Source organism: Ursus arctos, unplaced genomic scaffold (genome assembly GCF_023065955.2).
Source record: "Ursus arctos isolate Adak ecotype North America unplaced genomic scaffold, UrsArc2.0 scaffold_16, whole genome shotgun sequence".
Classification (NCBI taxonomy): domain Eukaryota; kingdom Metazoa; phylum Chordata; class Mammalia; order Carnivora; family Ursidae; genus Ursus; species Ursus arctos.
In genome coordinates this window covers 46572196-46587813 of record NW_026622830.1, presented here as the reverse complement: position 1 = coordinate 46587813, position 15618 = coordinate 46572196, and the positions used below count along the sequence as shown (strand labels likewise).

The 15618-nt window shown below is 47.4% G+C and overlaps 2 protein-coding genes across 2 annotated transcripts; both read right to left on the bottom strand.

Annotated features, from left to right (window-relative positions):
- Positions 1–4497: 4497 nt before the first annotated feature.
- Positions 4498–8329, bottom strand: LOC123000415 (probable cystatin-15). The gene is made up of 3 exons (XM_048222252.1): positions 8120–8329; positions 5334–5444; positions 4498–4578 (listed from the first exon to the last, which is right to left on the bottom strand). The coding sequence occupies exons 1-3, from the start codon at positions 8327–8329 to the stop codon at positions 4498–4500; spliced, it is 402 nt and encodes a 133-aa protein (XP_048078209.1).
- A 4560-nt stretch (positions 8330–12889) lies between these two features.
- Positions 12890–15411, bottom strand: LOC125283113 (probable cystatin-16). The gene is given in 4 exon segments (XM_048222251.1): positions 12890–12970; positions 13849–13945; positions 13947–13957; positions 15211–15411. Coding segments are annotated over 4 exon segments (390 nt in total).
- Positions 15412–15618: the final 207 nt, after the last annotated feature.

The following is a 15618-nucleotide window of genomic DNA, read 5'->3' as shown; positions in this document are numbered from 1 at the left end:
TAGTATATTTAAGCCATTCTTATTTTTCTCATTTCTCTGTGTTCTTATATTTGAAATGTGTTTCCTTTTTGTTTTGCCTTCTTGTGTTTTTTCAATGGTCAACTAACCCTGCCTTTTAATTACAGTACCCAATTCATTTACATCATCCTAGCCACAATGACTACTGTTCAGCTTTGCACTACTATTTTCAAGTATATTAATTCCAAATGTATTTAACAATCTTCAATACAATATCATTTCTTACAGTCAAAATATTACCTAGATTTATCCACATATTTATCCTTTTGATGTGTTTGTTCTTGTTTTCTTCCTACCATACTATTTTTCCACCTGGGTTTGTTTTTCCTTCTTCCCAGAGAATTCTCTTTAGTTATTATTTTAGAACAGTTCTCCTGGCAACAAATACAGTCCATTTTGGTTATTTAAAATTACTTGGTTTTGTATGCATTTTTGAGAAAGACTTTCGTTGCCGGAGAAATTGTAGGTCAATGATTAATTTCCTTCAGTGGTTAGCAAGTGCATGACAATAACTTCTGACTTTTTGTTGTTTCCTATCTGAGGTCAGCTAAATGCCTGATGGTGGTTTATTTGAAAATAAGAGCTCTTTTTACCTCTGGCTGATTTTAAGATTTTTCTTCCTAAATTTGATTTAGAACTCTTTTATGCTTGGTTGTGGGTTTCTTTTATTATATCCTGCTTAGGGTTTGTAACATTGCTCAAATCAATGGTTTGATGTCTTTGGTCAGTTCTAGAACACTCAAGCTTTACATTTTCAAATACTGCTTCTGCCCCATTGTCAATTTCTTCCCCTGTGGGGCAGATCTCACCTCACCCTTCTCATGCTTCCCATCCTGCATCTACTCTGGCTTGCCTCCCTCCTGTCTAACTCCCATGCAGGTTAACCTGGCTATCACATCATTCATTTCTGTTATTATATTTTTCAGTTCTAGAACTTTCCTTTTAGTCTTTTTGGTAGCATCAACTTTTCTCCAGTATTATCCTTCTTTTTTCCCCTAGCTTATTCATCATGAGGACATTAAAGCCCCATATTTGATAACTGCACTGTCTAGACATTTTCAAGTTTGTTTCTATTATTAAATTTTGCTTTTGATTTACCCATCAAGTCTTGTCTTTTTTTCTTACTGTTTTTGACTGGGTGCTGGACATCCTGTGTTTTAAACATGTAGAACTAATCGAGGCCTTGCATGATTTAGAAAATATTTTACCTTGATCTGACAACAATGCACAGGATGTAAGCCATGGGACAGATCTATGTAAAATATAGACCATTTCAGAAATAATGTCATCATCTAAAGAGTCGATCCTGAAAATGAGTGCAGCCAGGAGACTGGAGAAGAGGGAGAAGTTGTACGGGGTCTATGGGGCGCACTAGGAGGACACTGGGGCAGATGCTGCGGGATGGCACTTGAGTGTGGGGCAATTGAAGATAGAGGTGAGGGGCCAGCCTAATGAATGTGAGGCTTTGGGACATTGATTTGTTGGTTTTGATTCACTGATGGTATTGCTGGACTGACAATGTGGCCTCATAAGAGAGGACAAGAAGGCATATAAATAATAGTATCTGTGGTGAGTAATTTTGTTCAGAAAATAATATTTGGAAAGCATCACAAAATAGAGATAACAAATAGCTAGTTGTACGTACTTCCAAGCCTTAGTTTCTTTGCTAACGCCCGTGGATATTTGCATTTGGAAACCAAAGAGTTAACATGGGTGATAGGAGCTGGACTCAGTCTGTGAGCTCAACTTAAGAAAAGCACAGTAGGGGCGCCTGGGTGGCGCAGTCCTTAACCCTCTGCCTTCGGCTCAGGGCGTGATCCCAGCGATCTGGGATCTGGGATCGAGCCCCACATCAGGCTCCTCTGCTAGGAGCCTGCTTCTTCCTCTCCCACTCCCCCTGCCTGTGTTCCCTCTCTCGCTGGCTGTCTCTGTCAAATAAATAAATAAAATCTTTAAAAAAAAAAAAAGAAAAGCACAGTAAAGAATCATGAGGCTAGCTACCAGGGCACTGATAGGGAAACGGGGAAGGGGCCTGGCAGTGAGGGTTAATAGAGATCATTTCATAACTTGAATTTTATGACATTGACCTTGCAGGGAGCACAGTTCTCCTCTTTCTCCTTCACCTCCTCCCTTTCCCCTTTGAAGCTTCCCTGAAGACCCCAGTGCTGAGATTTTGGTAAAGCCCCTATTTTCAGGAGGGGGTCTCACAAATATATTCCAGGGAGCTCTACTCTTTCAGGCCAAGAAGTCCCATAAAACATTCTGGATTTTGTGGAAATTGATAATTTCTGAAATGTGTGTCAATGTTTCTATGTGTGTGCTTGTATTGCAACTTCCAAGTATATTTTTGTTCCGTACTGATTTGGGACAATGAGTGACTGTGCTGGATCTGGAGAGGTCTTTCCAGGACATGATAACACAGGACAGGCTGCCCCTGGTGCTGACTCACCTTGGACAGATTAGCTTCATTCAAAAGCTACTAATATGGGCTGACCGTGGGCAATGGTGGCAGGCACATTTACCCGCCCTACCAAAGACTCTTGCACAAACCATGACCTGTGAACATCAATTCCATGAATGGGGCCATGTTCTTAATCCCCTATTCTATCAGTGCAGGAACCAGAAGAAAGACATAGGTCACAAACAAAATACCAACTACAATTCACACATTTCTAAATATTGCAGTTTCATGGAAAACTATTTCCCAACTGTGGCCACAGTGCCAAGCACATGGGGCTTTTATATATTTCTGAAGTCGGGTCACAAAGATTCTTCTATAGTAGAGGAGGGGTACGGCCTGGTCTCTAGATTTGTAAAATGAAACCAAGGGCATTCTCATGAGAATCAAGAGAGAACATGACAGACATAGTGAGAAAGAACAGGACACCAGGCTTTCCTCGGCTGAAACCACACAGTCCAAGAACAATGGCTCAAACCCTCAGAACCTCAGTGCTCTAAAGCAAGGGTGGGTAATAGGTCAGCTCTGCTGACCACACAGACTTACCCTTGTAAGATTGTGTCTGCCCCTATCAAAGTGGGGGAGATGTTACAAACTCCACACTCAGACTGCTCAAAAAGCCAAAGCTAAACCAGGCCACTACTTTTGTGCTGTGCCCAATGGAACTATCCCCAGTTGTCTTGGAAAATCCTATCACATCATTGCTATGACCACTTCAAGAACATGGATTGTCCAGGACACAGGCAGACTTTCAACTAGGAACCACTCAAATCAAAGTCTTTAGAAACCCAAGAGGAAGAAAGAAAGATGCCTCAGTCCCTCTATTCTGAAAGATTCCTCCGAGTGGCATTGCAACTGTTTCTTTGTCTCAGTCATACCTCCAGGTGCTCCCACACCCTCCCTCACTCTGCCTCTCCAGGGCTACTCCCCACAAGGATCCCAGAAGATAGAGTTGCTCATCACGCTGGGTGTCTGTCACCACAGTGCCTATCCCAGGGGTAGTGATTGGTGTTGACAGCCATGGAGGCCAGGCTGGGCTGGCAAGGGGGATACAGGCATCATCAGGGAGCAGGTGGGACATGGTGACTGGTGCTACCTTTTTCTGAGCTGTCCTCAGAGGCACTGGGATAACCTTCTATGCATCAAGGGGCTCATGTGCAGATGCCCTGACTGGTGTCCATGGAGAGCAGAGCATTTCTTCAGCCTCACTCACCCACCTCTAATCCCTGTGACTAGATATGGCCCCTCTTCAGAAGGACCACTCCCTTGTGAGCCTCGCCCCAGAGCTGGAAGAGAGAAGAAGCAAGCACGGGCTGTTCCCTGGCAATATTGTCTGCATTCCTTTTGAGTGGGATGGATGGGAGGCATGGAGAGATTGGAGGAGGAATGAATAAATGAATGGATACATGGATGGATACATAGATGGACGATTGATGATGGATGGACGAATGGATGAATGAATGAATAAGCACACCAAACAACCAGTGGGGACCCTGCAAGAACCACTAGGGCAGCCTCCCTTGAGCTGAGGAGTCTGATTGACTCAACACTCTGCACCCACAGTCAAGGTAAGAACAATAATGATGATCAATTCTCTACCCCTTGTCAGAGGCAGCAACATTTATAAAATATAAAAGACACGGGAGAGTGCAAGACAGACAGGGACCCAGAAAGTGCTCTGAGATACCTTTAATTCCCCTGATACTGAACAGACCTCCTGGGACTACAGAACGACTATTGCTCTCCGGAGGGAAAGGAACTTCTTTTTTTTTTTTTTTTAAAGATTTTATTTATGTATTTGCCACAGAGCAAGAGAGAGAGAGAGAGAGAGAGCACGCACAAGCAGGGGGAGCAGCAGGCAGAGGGAGAAGCAGGCTCCCCACTGAACAAGGAGTCTGATGCAGGACTTGGTTCCAGGACCCCAGGATCACGACCTGGGCCGAAGGCAGATGCTTAACTGACTGAGCCACCCAGGAGTCCCAGGGAACTTCTGCTTGAGGAGCCAGGGGCTGCTTCTCTGCCTATTTCTGGATGCAGGTACTGTTCAGAAGGGTGAACTGGGAAAACCATGGTCTGGCATCCACAATAAAGGTGCAGTCCACCTGAAAAAAGTAAGTATGAGATCAGAGCAGTTTAACACAGGGAGAGCACTTAGCATGAAGGACTAGGTAGGAGTTCAAGGTGCATGAAAACTACAAATGATGAAAAGCAAAAAACAAACAAACAAACAAACAAACAACAGTGGCTTAGGGCAGGATCCGAGGAGCTCAAGTTTCCACTAGAATGATGGGCAGGGTTTGCTGAATCTGCACATGTGGGAGAGGGTTTCCTGAGAAGGTGCCTGGTGGGACCATCAGTTGCCCCTCAGGGGTCCTGCCAGTACCCATGACACTGCCTGGATGCCCCCTGTCCCCATGAGTTCTGAGGGAGCCAGCAGACTGCCCAGGAGGTGGTCCAGCTGGACACTGAACACTCAGCCATAGCTGCAAACCTACCCAGAGGGAGGCTGCCCCTCAGGCTGGAGTAGGGGGTGGGGCTGAGACAAGGCCCACTGAGGGTGTCATACTGACTTAGCCTCATGCCCAGGGCCCGAGTCCCTTGGACGATATCAGCTCATAGATAATGACACAAGAAGGTCATTACACAGGCCACCTGTGAGCAGAGGGCTCAGCTGGCTGCTCTGCTGGGAGCAGGTCTGTTGGCCTAGAATAACCACATCCTCCCTCAGTGGGGAGCCCTGAGACCTCAAAGGAGAGGGGCTAGGACTCTCTTTCTGGCCCGTGATCATCCCTGACAACTTCCCTAAGCCTCCTCCCATCAACCCTCCTTTATATGAATGTTCATCATATTCTCTAACCTTTTTCTCTTCTGGGCCTTCTTGCAAGGGACAGTTTTCCAGATCTTCATCCTGTTTTGTACAAATAGTTTGGCCCAATTCCAACTCCATTAAATATATGAAGGTAAACTGCTGTTAAGAACAAATTGTAGAAACTGTAATGAAATACTTTGTGTTAATTAAGAAAAACAGAACCAAAAGGAAAACCGGCAAAGACTGTGAATATACATACGTAAATGAATAAGGACATATATATGTACAATGTCTCTTATTTTTCTTATTTTTAAATTGATTTATTATTTCACCTTTTCCTCTTAATTCTCCATTTTTTCTTACAAAAAGATGTCCATATGTACACCTAAAGCTTTTACTAGAATCTTTCCTGAGGCACTCCTCCTGATGGCCTGCACCTGCTAGTCATATCCACAGTGCCATGACTGCACAGGAGGTAACAGGCTCACAGGATCAGAGGCTGCACAGCAAGGAGCCTGCATGGGCTCCAGCAACACTGACAGCACCACTGATCTCTCAATAGTATGCCTGCGTGGCATCAGCCAGACACAAGGGGAGCACACCAGTGAGTCCTCCTCTGGAGACTAGGATAACAGGTGTGTTAGTCCACTGATTAGCCCTCACAGCTGGCAACCCCTTTCCGGGCAGCATCTAGACAGGGATGTAGGGGGCCTGGGGGCTGGGAATGCTTGCCTCTTCGTGTGGGAGCTGGCTGCACAGAAGGTCTCTTCTTGCTAACCTTCCTTGAGGTAGGTATTTACAAAGCAGATGCTGTCTCATGTGTTTGTTTTGTTAGGTCTCTATCAGAAGTTCTCAAAAGTTACTATTTCGTCTTGTTAAACAGAAGTCCATGAAAATGCAAGCACTCAAGCTTAGAAATGTAGTCAGAAACCACTGTGGGGAGGAACGTACTTCTCACCGGACTGACCTGAAATTATCTAGAAGGCTGACTTCTTTGTTCGGGGCTCAGTTTTTGCAACTGACACATGATACTCACTTGTACCCTAACACACATCAACAGCTCTCTCTTTCTCTCTCTCTCTCTCACGTGTGTGCACACACACACACACATACTCATGTCCCCCAGCCTCACATGCATGGTCCCCAGACCCTGAGCTAGGACAGGGGCTGGAGCAGCAGCTGTAGCCTTTATGACTAAGGGGCTCTCACATCCTCCAGGTGTCCAGGGTTGGCTGCTCTCTAAAGAAGAGTCAGAGGTCAGGAAATGGGAAAGACTGAGGAAAGGCTGTGGGCACGTGCAGGGAGGGGGCCACACCCAGTGTAATGCAGAGGTGAGTCTCTCCATCAGGGCCCTGCACACATGGTGCCTGGCTTAGGGCTGTTTATGCAGGGACCAGAATCTGGGTGTGGACAGAATGAGTTCTGGACAGCAGTGTGTATTCTGTTTTAAAAAAGCACCAGGTGATAAGAATAAACAGCAGTGAGAAAGGTTTGCCCAACAGAGGTGAAGGACACATTTCTATCAGGCCCAAAGTTTTCTCTACTCTTAAGGCTCTATTTTTTTATTATGTTCAATTATCTAGCATATAGTGCATCATTAATTTTTGATGTAGTGTTCAAGAATTCATTAGTTGTATAAAACACCTAATGCTCATCACCCATGGCCTTTTTCTGCATGGGCTATTTCAGGAATCCTAAATGTGATGTGCCCTGTCCAGATCTGTCCATGTCTCCTCCAACCTTACTCTGTTGTCTTTTCATTTGATGGAGTTACTGTACACCCACATATTCTGGGAAAACACGGATCCATACTTGACCCCCTCTTTCTCTACACCTTCACACCAGTGCACCCCACATCGACCTCCAGCAGATGCAGAAGCCAGCACTTCTTCTACTTCCCAGTGACCAGGGAACCATCCCCTGTATTCTGGTCTCAGCCTGCCATGGGCTGTGGAGCTCTGAGTAACTTCCTTCAGTGGATCCCCAGAAATTCAAGGATAACAATTCGAATCTCCACCTGGGGCCCTGAGGTGCCCCCAGCCCTACCTCCTGCCCTCCTGCCTCTCTGCACCTCCTTCCCAACAACCCCAGTCCACAGAATTTCAGGCTGTCTGCAAGTATATTTGTAGCTTGTCCCCATCCAGGGTCCTCTCCGGGGCTGCCTGCCCTTCTCATCCCCAACCTCCATGTGACTGGATTTTTTCAGGAGTACCCATCATTGAGATGCCATCCCTGACTCCTCCCATGCCCCAGCCCCCCCCCCAGCCCTGGGCCCCCACATCTGCTGCTCTTCCCCAGCCTTCCACTATTCCAACTCATGAACTTGGGGGCCATTGGCCTGTCCTCACCAGCACCACAGCCTCGGGAGAACATGTCCCAATCTGTCTTCTTTGCTGTCTCCTGCCCACCCTGGACCCACAGTGTTTCAGGCAGGAACCTCACAGCTCAGCCTTTGTGATGCCTTTCCTTCTCAGGCTGGCACTTCCTAGCTCTTGCTTCTCTTAGTCTTTCTGGTTTCTTGTCTCCCTGCTGCTCTGGCTTCCCCAGCCACCTCATCAGCAGCTCTTCCCTCCCTCACTTCCCAGCTGGATCTCCGCCTTCAGTGCTTGCTTTCTGCTCACCTTCTTTCCTTTCCCGTGCTATTCAGGGACCTCCTACATGAAGGAAACAAATCAGAAACTCGGAACACTTCTCATAAAACCTTGTAACTTTTTAAACAATATTTTCCAAATTAAAACATCCATTGCTCTTTCCTGCAGATCAAGGACTTGCCCCTCCCAAGGGTGGTCTCAGGGCAAACATGGAGCCACATGGAAGGAGGACACTTAACTCACCTTGCGTTGGCTTCGCCGTACCCACAGCAGTTTATACGCATACTTGTCTGGGTAGACTTGGTTGAAATGAAATACCGCAAACTCAACACACAGGATAAAGTAGTTTGTTCTCCTACCAATGTCCACAAAGTCGGAACTGCAGACATGAGGCACCAGCACAATGAGCCCCAGAAGCAGAGGGGCCTTCAGGAGCGTGCTGTCTGGCGTCATCCCTGAAGGCCAGCAGCAAACGGGTGGCAGCTAGTGCAGGGCCACTCTCTGAAGCTCTGTATCCCACACAGCCCTACCCCAAGGAGTCCCTGGGCTGCTGGCCAGTATTCTGTTCAGCTCCTCCCCTTCATGGCCTGCCTTGTCCCTCCCATCATCACTAACAGAAGGTAGAGCAGGGGCTCACAATTTCCATTGCTTTGTTCCATAAGCCTTGGACTCAGGAACATGCATGCAATATGCTCTGTTTCCAGGGTTGTTTCCACCTGCCCCAGCCCAGGCCTAATAGTCTCTGAATGGGGGTCTTGAACCCACCTCCCTTGCTCTCATGGTAGTGTATCCTACAACTGCCAAGTCACAGGAGCTCTTAGGAATACTGGTGGGCTCTCGGAAGTTGAGGTAAAAACCAGGTCTACCTCTGACCATGGCTGCAGCCATAAGGAGGGTACAGGGAAGGGTTACCATCCCTTCCACCACCTCTGGCACCTGCTGACCTGCTTGCAGTGAGGTCTAGCTGTGTTTGGCAGTGGGGAGAGGGGTTTCTAATGTCCTGGGTGGGTGGAGAGAATGCCCAGGACAAGACAGATATCAGCCCAGGGCAGAGCTCTGCTGGAATGGATGTGGATGGCAGCCATGGGCATGAGAAGGATCAGGGACTGGGAAAGACAGGCTTTGCCCAGCCCTATCCAACGTGCATTTCCACACAGCTCTGCCACTTTGAGGTCCCACGGCCTTTGCCAAGTCATTGTTGTTGGGCTTTTCTCGGAGGAACCACAGTACCTGTGAGTGTCCTGCCTGGCCTCATACAAGGCATTGAGAGTGAGTAGACCAGGAAAATATGACATGCTGCTCATGCATGTGAGGACACTCTGCAAGGGAAGGATTTTCCCACCTTGGGCATGGAGTAAACAGACACCTACACGTTGATGATGATCCCAGAAAGGGTACAGGACCAGGGCCACAGCTGTTTGGATAGGCCATAAGTACAGACTGGGGCTACCCCAGAAAGAGATGGGAATGTGGCCAGAATGACAGACACCTTTGTGACCACCTTCAGTATTGCACAACAGTAGATAGCTGGTGGCATGGGTGTCTAAGGAATCATGATGAGGACTCCACGCCCTGCTTAAAAGGCTGTCTGATTCTGAGTGTTGTTTCCCCCAAGGATCTCAGGTCTCCATGTGGCTGGTTCTTCCTCCCCACTCCCAGCAGCAGGATGACTAGAGTGGCCATTGTCATCTTTCAAGACCTGCAGGACACTACTGACATGGGTTGTGACTGCCTCACTTGCAGATTTCTCTCACCAGGGGTCAGCGATTTCATGAGGCCTACAATGGACCAGCTGTTGCATTTCTTGACCTTCTCTATCAATCTGTTTCTTCTTTCCTTTGTTTATGCTTTTTTGGTCATAATTTCCTTCCATTCTTGAGAGAGACTGTGATCACCGGTCATTCTCGTGCCCATCTTCTGTGTGTGCCTGTCCAGACTGTCACTTCCCTTGAGGCTGAATCCCAGCAGCACCACATTATACTTGTCACGTCATGAGTTTTAATCATTTCCTTTGATCATATACCCTGATCAGAATTGAGATTACTTGTGTTATCTTAAGGTGTTTTGCTGACTCAACAACAATTTTTCTCCTTAATTGCAATCTAAATGTCACTGCAGCCAGAGACCTTATTCCATATGATATCAGTTCTTTCAAGTTCATTGAGATTCACTTTATGGAGCAGAATATGTTCAGTTTGGATCAATATTCTATCAGCTCAAGAAGAATACATGTTCTATAGTTGGTAGTGAATATTCTATATAATTGTGATTAATGTGTCAAATTAACACTTAAGTGGAGCACAGGGTTATGCATGGTAAATCTCAGTGCAACAAAGGACCACTGGAGACATTGAACTAGAGGAGCTATCATTCACAGGTCCTGGGGGATGTACTCAGCAAGCTGAAGGGGCCACATGGGGAGGTCAAGGCACAATGCAGATGGAGCCACAGGATCTGCTTACTGGGTGGAGTACTTCAGGGTTCTTGGGATAGAGCCAGATTGACCAACTCAACCCCAAAGGGCAAGGTTCTGGTAAACCCCATGGGGGTCTTATCTAAGGGTGTACAAGGGGGAGGTCCTGGGAGGTAGAGGAGACATTGCTCACAAGGACCGCAGGGGAAGTCACATCAGGCGCTTCCATTTACTTGTGACTCTGCAGGATGCTATCTAAGGCACATGCTTGTGCTTATATGAGAGGCAGGTGTCAGTCATAGGACCCTGCAGGTCTCCTGGCCATACGTAGTAGATGCCAAGGCAGCAATACCATTGAGCAGCTTAGTTAAACTCCCAACAATATCAAAAATCAAATTTGTTCAATGGATTCTTAAATTTTTGTATATGTGTTCTGATTTTTACCTGATGGGTTCTCTCAGTTACTGGATTGGGATTTGATCGTTCTTCTTCTAGCCCTTTCTGGTCTGGCTTCACCAATGTGGAGATCATAAGAAGAGGTAGCCCAAGGATAGAACTGTGGTAACTTCTATATTCAAGCAAAGCTGTGACCTTCAGGTCCCAAAAGGCTATGTTTCTAATCCCATATTTGTTGAGAGCTGCAAGAGGCCACAGTCAGAGTTATGAACCTATATTCACACCTTGGTGCCCAACGGGAAGTTCATTAGAATCATCGTGCAGGGCTGAAAATATCCCAGTGGCTGGGTCCACTGAAGGACATGACACTAACACAGGGACATTTCAAATGCCCCCAGGTGCATGTAAGGTGTATCTGAGCTCAAAGCACAGCATAATTGAAAAGAACAAGATGTCAGGCCTTCCAGTGTGACATGGGAGTGAAGATGAAGGTGTTCACCTGTGAGGGGCACCCATGAGCAGCAACAGCTGATGCTCAGGGAGGTCTGGCTGTCCTCAGCCAACACAGACCTCTGAACAATGAACTGCTAGACCACTCTGAACCCGAGTGATCTTAAGCCAAAGGCAGATAACAGGCTGGCTTTGCTGACCACACATTTACCTTGGTTTTTTTTTTTAATTTACAAAAATGTTATTCCTTGCCTTATGTATGTGGATCATATACACCAACATGTCCCACTGTCACTTGCACACACATTTACCTTGTTAGCTTATACTTGCCCCTATCAAACTGTGGGGAGATGTCAGAAATTCTATGCACAAGCTGGTCAAAGGACCAAACCTGGCTCAGGCCACCATCTTTATTCTGTGCCCAATGAAGCTGCCCAGAATATGTGGAAAATCTGTCTTATCGGTGTTTATAGCCACATCATGGAAATACATTAAAAAGAAAAGGACAGACTTTGAACCACACTCAAAATAGACCCCCTAGAAAACCAAAAGGAAGGAAGGTAACCCCTAACCCTTCCATGCTGAAGGATTCTTCCAAGCGTCATTGCCACGGCCTCTGTGTCCCAGTCATGCCCCAAGGTGCTCCCAACCCTCCCTCACTCTGCCTCTCCAGGGCTACTCCCCACAAGGATCCCAGAAGACAGAGTTGCTCGTCATGCTGGGTGTCTGTCACCACAGTGCCTATCTCAGGGGTAGTGATTGGTGTTGACAGCCATGGAGGCCAGGGTGGGCTGGCAGGGGGGATACAGGCATCATCAGGGAGCAGGTGGGACATGGTGACTGGTGCTACCTTTTCCTGAGCTGTCCTCAGAGGCCCTGAGATAACCTTTTATGCGTCAAGGGGCTCATGTGCAGATGCCCTGACTGGTGTCCATGGAGAGGAGAGCATTTCTTCAGCCTCACTAACCCACCTCCAATCCCTGTGACTAGATATGACCCCTCTTCAGAAGGACCACCCCCCCATGAGCCTCGCCCCAGAGCTGGAAGAGAGAAGAAGCAAGCAGGGGCTGTTCCCTGGCAATATTGTCTGCATTCCTTTTGAGTGGGATAGATGAGAGGCATGGAGAGATTGGAGGAGGAATGAATAAATGAATGGATACATAGATGGACAACTGATGATGGATGGACGAATGGATGAATGAATGAATAAGTACACCAAACAACCAGTGGGGACCCTGCAAGAACCACTAGGGCAGCCTCCCTTGAGCTGAGGAGTCTGATTGACTCAACACTCTGCACCTACAGTCAAGGTAAGAACAATAATGACGATCAATTCTCTACCCCTTGTCAGAGGCAGCAACATTTATAAAATATAAAAGACACGGGAGAGTGCAAGACAAACAGGGACCCAGAAAGTGCTCTGAGATACCTTTAATTCCCCTGATACTGAACAGACCTCCTGGGACTACAGAACGACTGTTGCTCTCCGGAGGGAAAGGAACTTCTTCTTTTTTTTTTTTTAAGATTTTATTTATGTATTTGCCACAGAGAGAGAGAGAGAGAGAGAGCGCACAAGCAGGGGGAGCAGCAGGCAGAGGGAGAAGCAGGCTCCCCACTGAACAAGGAGTCTGATGCAGGACTTGATCCCAGGACCCCAGGATCATGACCTGGGCCGAAGGCAGATGCTTAACCGACTGAGCCATCCAGGAGTCCCAGGGAACTTCTGCTTGAGGAGCCAGGGGCTGCTTCTCTGCCTATTTCTGGATGCAGGTACTGTTCAGGAGGGTGAACTGGGAAAACCATGGTCTGGCATCCACAATAAAGGTGCAGTCCACCTGAAAAAAGTAAGTATGAGATCAGAACTGTTTAACACAGGGAGAGCACTTAGCATGAAGGACTAGGTAGGAGTTCAAGATGCATGAAAACTACAAATGATGAAAAGCAAAAAAAAAAAAAAAAAAAAAAAAAAAAAAAAAACAGTGGCATAGGATTTGAGGAGCTCAAGTTTCCACCAGAATGATGGGCAGGGTTTGCTGAATCTGCACATGTGGGAGAGGGTTTCCTGAGAAGGTGCCTGGTGGGACCATCAGTTGCCCCTCGGGGGTCCTGCCAGTACCCATGACACTGCCTGGATGCCCCCTGCCCCCATGAGTTCTAAGGGAGCCAGCAGACTGTCCAGGAGACGGTCCAGCTGGACACTGAACATTCAGTGTCAGCTGCAAACCTACCCAGAAGGGAGGCTTTCCCCAAGGCTGGGGTGCAGGGAAGACTGTGACATGTCCTGGAAACCCAGGGTATTAGAGGAGGATGTGGGACGACCAGACAAACTAAACAGTGCTCCAAAACCAAAATATAGGAGCAAAGGAAGAGTTAGGACCGCGGAGACAGAGCAGTGTCTGCCAGAACCCAAAGTCTCAGGAAACATTCAGGTTGTGCTCTGGGGTGAGGGCTTCATCCTGGGAGGAAGGTCATATGAGTATCTGCAGAGTATTCCTGGTGGGTCAGCCAGGTGAGTGCAGGGCTCAGCTTCACTTCTCTGCTGGAAGCAGCTCTGTGTGTGTAGTGTGACCACCTTCCCTCTCTGGATGGAGCCCTGGGACCTGGAGGGATAGGGGCCAAGACCCTCTTTGTGGCCCAGGATCATCCTTGACAACTTCTCAAAGATTCCTTTCATAGACCCTCTTTAATATTATTGTTAATTTTATTATCACACCTTTTTCTCTCCTGGACCTTCTTGTAAGGGGCAATTGTTTAGGTCTTCATCCTGTTTTTTACAAATTGTGCGGTGCAACTCCAACTCTATTAAATATCATTGTCCACCTCTGTCAAGAAGAAATTATAAAACAGCTGCTAAATATTTGCTTTCCATTAATGAATAAAAGGTAGATAATCAAATAGAAAAGTGGGTAAAAGACTAGAATATACATATAAATAGAATATTCAAATAATGTGCAATTTCTCTGTAAGTATATGATTAACAGAAAGGTGTCCCTAAAGCATGTACTAGAATCTTCCCTGAGGCACTCCTGATGGCCTGCACCTGCTAGTCACATCCACAGTGCCATGACTGCACAGGAGGTAACAGGCTCACAGGATCAGAGGCTGCACAGCAAGGAGCCTGCATGGGCTCCAGCAAAACGACAGCACCACTGATCTCTCAATTGTATGCCTGCGTGGCATCAGCCAGACACAAGGGGAGCACACCAGTGAGTCCTCCTCTGGAGACTAGGATAACAGGTGTGTTACTCCACTGATTAGCCCTCACAGCTGGCAACCCCTTTCCGGGCAGCATCTAGACAGGGATGTAGGGGGCCTGGGCGCTGGGAATGCTTGCATCTTCGTGTGGGAGCTGGCTGCACAGAAGGGCTCTTCTTGCTAACCTTCCTTGAGGTAGGTATTTACAAAGTAGATGCTGTCCCATGTGTTTGTTTTGTTAGGTCTCTATCAGAAGTTCTCAAAAGTTACTATTTCGTCTTGTTAAACAGAAGTCCATGAAAATGCAAGAACTCAAGCTTAGAAATGCAGTCAGAAACCACTGTGGGGAGGAACGTACTTCTCACCGGACTGACCTGAAATTATCTAGAAGGCTGACTTCTTTGTTCGGGGCTCAGTTTTTGCAACTGACACATGATACTCACTTGTACCCTAACACATATCAACAGCTCTCTCTCTCTCTCTCTCTCTCTCTCATGCGCGCACACACACACACACACACACACACACACACACACACACTCATGTCCCCCAGCCTCACATGCATGGTCCCCAGACCTTGAGCTAGGACAGGGCACAGGGGCTGGGAGAACAGGCGTAGTATCTATGTCCAAGGAGCTCCTGTGGCCTCCAGGTGTCCAGGGCTGGCTGCTGTCCAAGGAAGAGGCAGAAGGTCAGGAAATGGGAAAGACTGAGGGAAGCTGGTGGGCGTTGTGCAGGGAGGGGGCCACGCACAGTCTCTTCAGGAGTGTGGTGCAGAGGTGAGAGCCTCTCTATCAGGGTCCTGCTGTCATGGCACCCAGCTCAGGGCTGTTCATGCAGGGACCAGAATCTGGGCATGGACTTTATGATTGAAACTCACCTTTTGCTGGGCCCACCCAACCTCCAGCAACTTGTATGAGTGTTCTTCCATGTTGTCTTCATTGAACTGAGCCAGAGCAAACTCCATAGATGCCACAAAATAATCATGGTTCTTACTAACGTCTACAAATTCTTTTTGAATGGTCCAGACATGAGTGCCCAGCACAATGAGTCCCAGAAGCAGAGGCGTCTTCAGGAACATGCTGTCCTTTGTTAGAACCAAGGACTGGTGACACATGGGAGGAAGGGGTGGCAGCAGCTTCTGGACTGCCCTCCACATCTCCAGATCCCACACAGCCCTGCCCTCAGAGCTGCTGACCTCCCCGCTTTGACTGGCACCTCTATCCAGCTCCGCCTTTCCATCTACCTGCCTTGTCCCTCCCACATCACCAAACAGAAAGCAGAATAG

Coding starts and splice junctions, on each gene's coding strand:
- LOC123000415 (XM_048222252.1), bottom strand. CDS start 8,329: ATGACGCCAGACAGCACGCTCCTGAAGGCCCCTCTGCTTCTGGGGCTC. Junction 5,445..8,119: donor TACGGCGAAGCCAACGCAAG/GTGAGTTAAGTG, acceptor TGTTCTTAACAG/CAGTTTACCTTCATATATTT. Junction 4,579..5,333: donor AAGGCCCAGAAGAGAAAAAG/GTTAGAGAATAT, acceptor TACTTTTTTCAG/GTGGACTGCACCTTTATTGT.